The sequence below is a fragment of the Mugil cephalus genome, chromosome 9 (assembly GCF_022458985.1).
Source record: "Mugil cephalus isolate CIBA_MC_2020 chromosome 9, CIBA_Mcephalus_1.1, whole genome shotgun sequence".
Lineage (NCBI taxonomy): Eukaryota > Metazoa > Chordata > Actinopteri > Mugiliformes > Mugilidae > Mugil > Mugil cephalus.
Window position 1 is genome coordinate 20,740,967 of NC_061778.1, and position 2,612 is coordinate 20,743,578.

A 2,612-nucleotide genomic window follows, 5' to 3' on the forward strand; every position below is an offset into this window, starting at 1 on the left:
AGTGATTGCATTAATATTGTTCTTTTCCAATAGGCCTTTTTGATCAATGATGACCTCTCAAAATGCCTTGTGTCTATGGGATATGACCTTAAAGGTACACTGAGGTCAAAACCAGTGAGATGAATGTGTCTCTCTCTTTTGTTGTTGTTGTTGTTGTTGTTGTTATTAAACTGCATTATGTATTTTATTGACATGTAGTGTGTTATCATTTGGTAATCCTCAAAAAAAGAATATGATTTCACAGAGCAAAGTAGTAGAAACAGTCAGATGTTTATTGAGCTGTATTTCAATGCACAGATTTCATCAGACAAGCGTCGTTACACAGAGATTCAAGCACTTGTGATAGTGTACGTACAATTCCTACACAAAATGTTAGCAGTTGGCCGTCACACGAGCAGAGTAAAGCCTGTGTGTGCTGAGCATGTTTGTGTCTGTGTGTGTCTGCTTGCGTGTGCTTGAGCGTGTGCGCGTGAAGCAAGTTGTTTGCGTGGAAGAGGGAGTCCCGCCGGTGTGTTCATCGGTTAGACATTCGCTTCATTTTGGGAGGTGGACTGTTGAAGAAAAGAAGGAATGGAGAGAAAGATGGAATGGATCTAGGGACGGAGAGCCTAGTTACAGAAACAGGGTAGAGAGGATTTAGCTCTTGCTGAAGGTCTCAGCCACGATGCCGAAGATGGCCTGGAACTTTGTCTTGATCTCCTCAACTAAAGGTGCAACCTTCTCCCTCAGGGCGGCGTAGTCCGCGGCATCGACGGACCTGGCCTGGCTGTAGACCTGCCTCAGCTGCTCCTTGTATTCCTCTACGTAGGGAGTAGCCATCTGCTTCAGGCTTTCCAGACGCTCAACAAGCTTGGTGCGCACAGACTCCACAATGGGCGTCAGTGCAGCCCTGGTCTCGTCCACGTTGGTGGCCACCTTCTGACGCAGCTCTGCCACGACAGGCTCCAGCCTGGCCCTCAGGGCCTCCATGTCAGTGGTGTGCTTGGCATAGTACTCTTTGACGATGGGCTCCATCTGGGTGCGGTACTCCTCCAGGTGCTTCTCGATGACCTCCCTCAGCTTGGCGCGCTTGGGCTCGAGATCAGCCCTCAGGGCATCAATGTCGGCCGCGAGGGAGGTACGCAAGTCAGCGGTGGCGTCAGAGATGGTAGAAACAACGCTGTCAGTCATGGGAGAAACGGAGGTCTGCAGAGCCTTGATCTGAGTGTGGAGGTCCTGCAGGCGCTGAGCAATGGTGGCCCTAGGGGGAACAGAGATGAGAGAGCGAAGTCAGTTTAGTAAGAGTTAAATAAACATACTAAATAGTGACCAGAGAACTGTAGAAAAACAAAATGGAAAGAACCAGTGACCAAGAACAGTATCAATCGCAGAAATGAGGACTGCTTGGTGAAAACAAGTCTTACTTGAGCTCCTGGTATGGAGTGTCATCGAGCTGATCCAGAGCTTTGATGGCACCATCCTTCGCCTGAGTCAGGTAGAGATCCGCAGCGGCCCTGACGTGGGCCAGCTGGGAAGGAGCATCGGCCTGCAGGGAAGCAGCCTGAGAGCCTGAGATGAGAGGGGAGGACAAAACAGGTAAGTAAAGCAGATACGATTTATGCAAAGCTTCATATACAGGTTAAGCGACTGCAACTAAAAAGGAAAAAGTGCGTTCGCTACTCACCGACGGCCAGCAGAAGAACAAGAGCCACAAATTTCATGGTGGTGGTCTAGAGTGGAAAAAAGGCAACAGATGCTTGTTACTGAATAAAACCTGTTACACTCAGTTTACATTCATTTAGTCTTAAAATAAATAGTCTTGAATCTCCCACCTAAAGCAGGTTTAAACTCTTAAAACTAAGGAAGCCTTAACACAGTGTTAAAACACACTCATCCCTGAATTGGCCCCAGTGAGTTTGCACTTAACATACAGCTGTCTCTTAAAAGAACTTGTAATCTGGTTGGATTAGAGTGGCAGTTTAAGAAGATGAGCTCTGAACTGCCACATAATCCTGTTTCAGGTTTTACAGTGTCACACAGTCATAGAATTAGCAAATCGGCTGTCCTGACTCGGAGACGGTCTCAATCCAGAGGCACTTGAGTTCAGAGACATCTCTTTAAAGTGAGGTGAACTGTTGTGAAAACACCCGAGGCTCAACAGAATCATGCGAAAGTTACAAAAATAACAGGAATATCTCGACAAGTTGACATTTTGCAGCTTCTCCTCCTTCCAGAGTAACTTCTGGCTCTAGTCCCCAACTTTGTCAATGCCCGACGTCCCCGTTCTCTACCCCAAGTTCCTGCTACAGCCACAGCGGTTGCTTGTCTTACCTGGTGGAGTTCGTGATGAGACTGAGGAACTTCAGCGAGAGCAGACTTTTTATAGTGCTCCGGGTGAGCGATGAGTCAGGGAGGGGAGGGGGGAAGGGGAGTGGAGATGTGAGGGCCGTTGTGTCTCCGTGGAAGTGGACCTCACCCCCCAGCCATCTCCCTCAGCAGGGAGACTGGGTTGAGAGTTCAATGGTCGCCCGCTGGGAGGAGATCGCACAGCCACGCAGATTTAGCAACAGATTAGTATCATAAATTAACTTTTACAAAAGCCCCTCAAAGCAGGTGTCCTCCACGTATTTTAG

At 48.3% G+C, this 2,612-nt stretch overlaps 1 protein-coding gene across 1 annotated transcript; it reads right to left on the reverse strand.

The window, feature by feature from the left end:
• Positions 1 to 251: 251 nt before the first annotated feature.
• LOC125013662 (apolipoprotein A-I-like) lies at positions 252 to 2,329 on the reverse strand. Its single transcript, XM_047594530.1, has 4 exons — positions 2,311 to 2,329; positions 1,664 to 1,709; positions 1,404 to 1,548; positions 252 to 1,240 (listed from the first exon to the last, which is right to left on the reverse strand). The coding sequence occupies exons 2-4, from the start codon at positions 1,698 to 1,700 to the stop codon at positions 637 to 639; spliced, it is 786 nt and encodes a 261-aa protein (XP_047450486.1). The 5' UTR covers positions 1,701 to 1,709; positions 2,311 to 2,329; the 3' UTR covers positions 252 to 636.
• Positions 2,330 to 2,612: the final 283 nt, after the last annotated feature.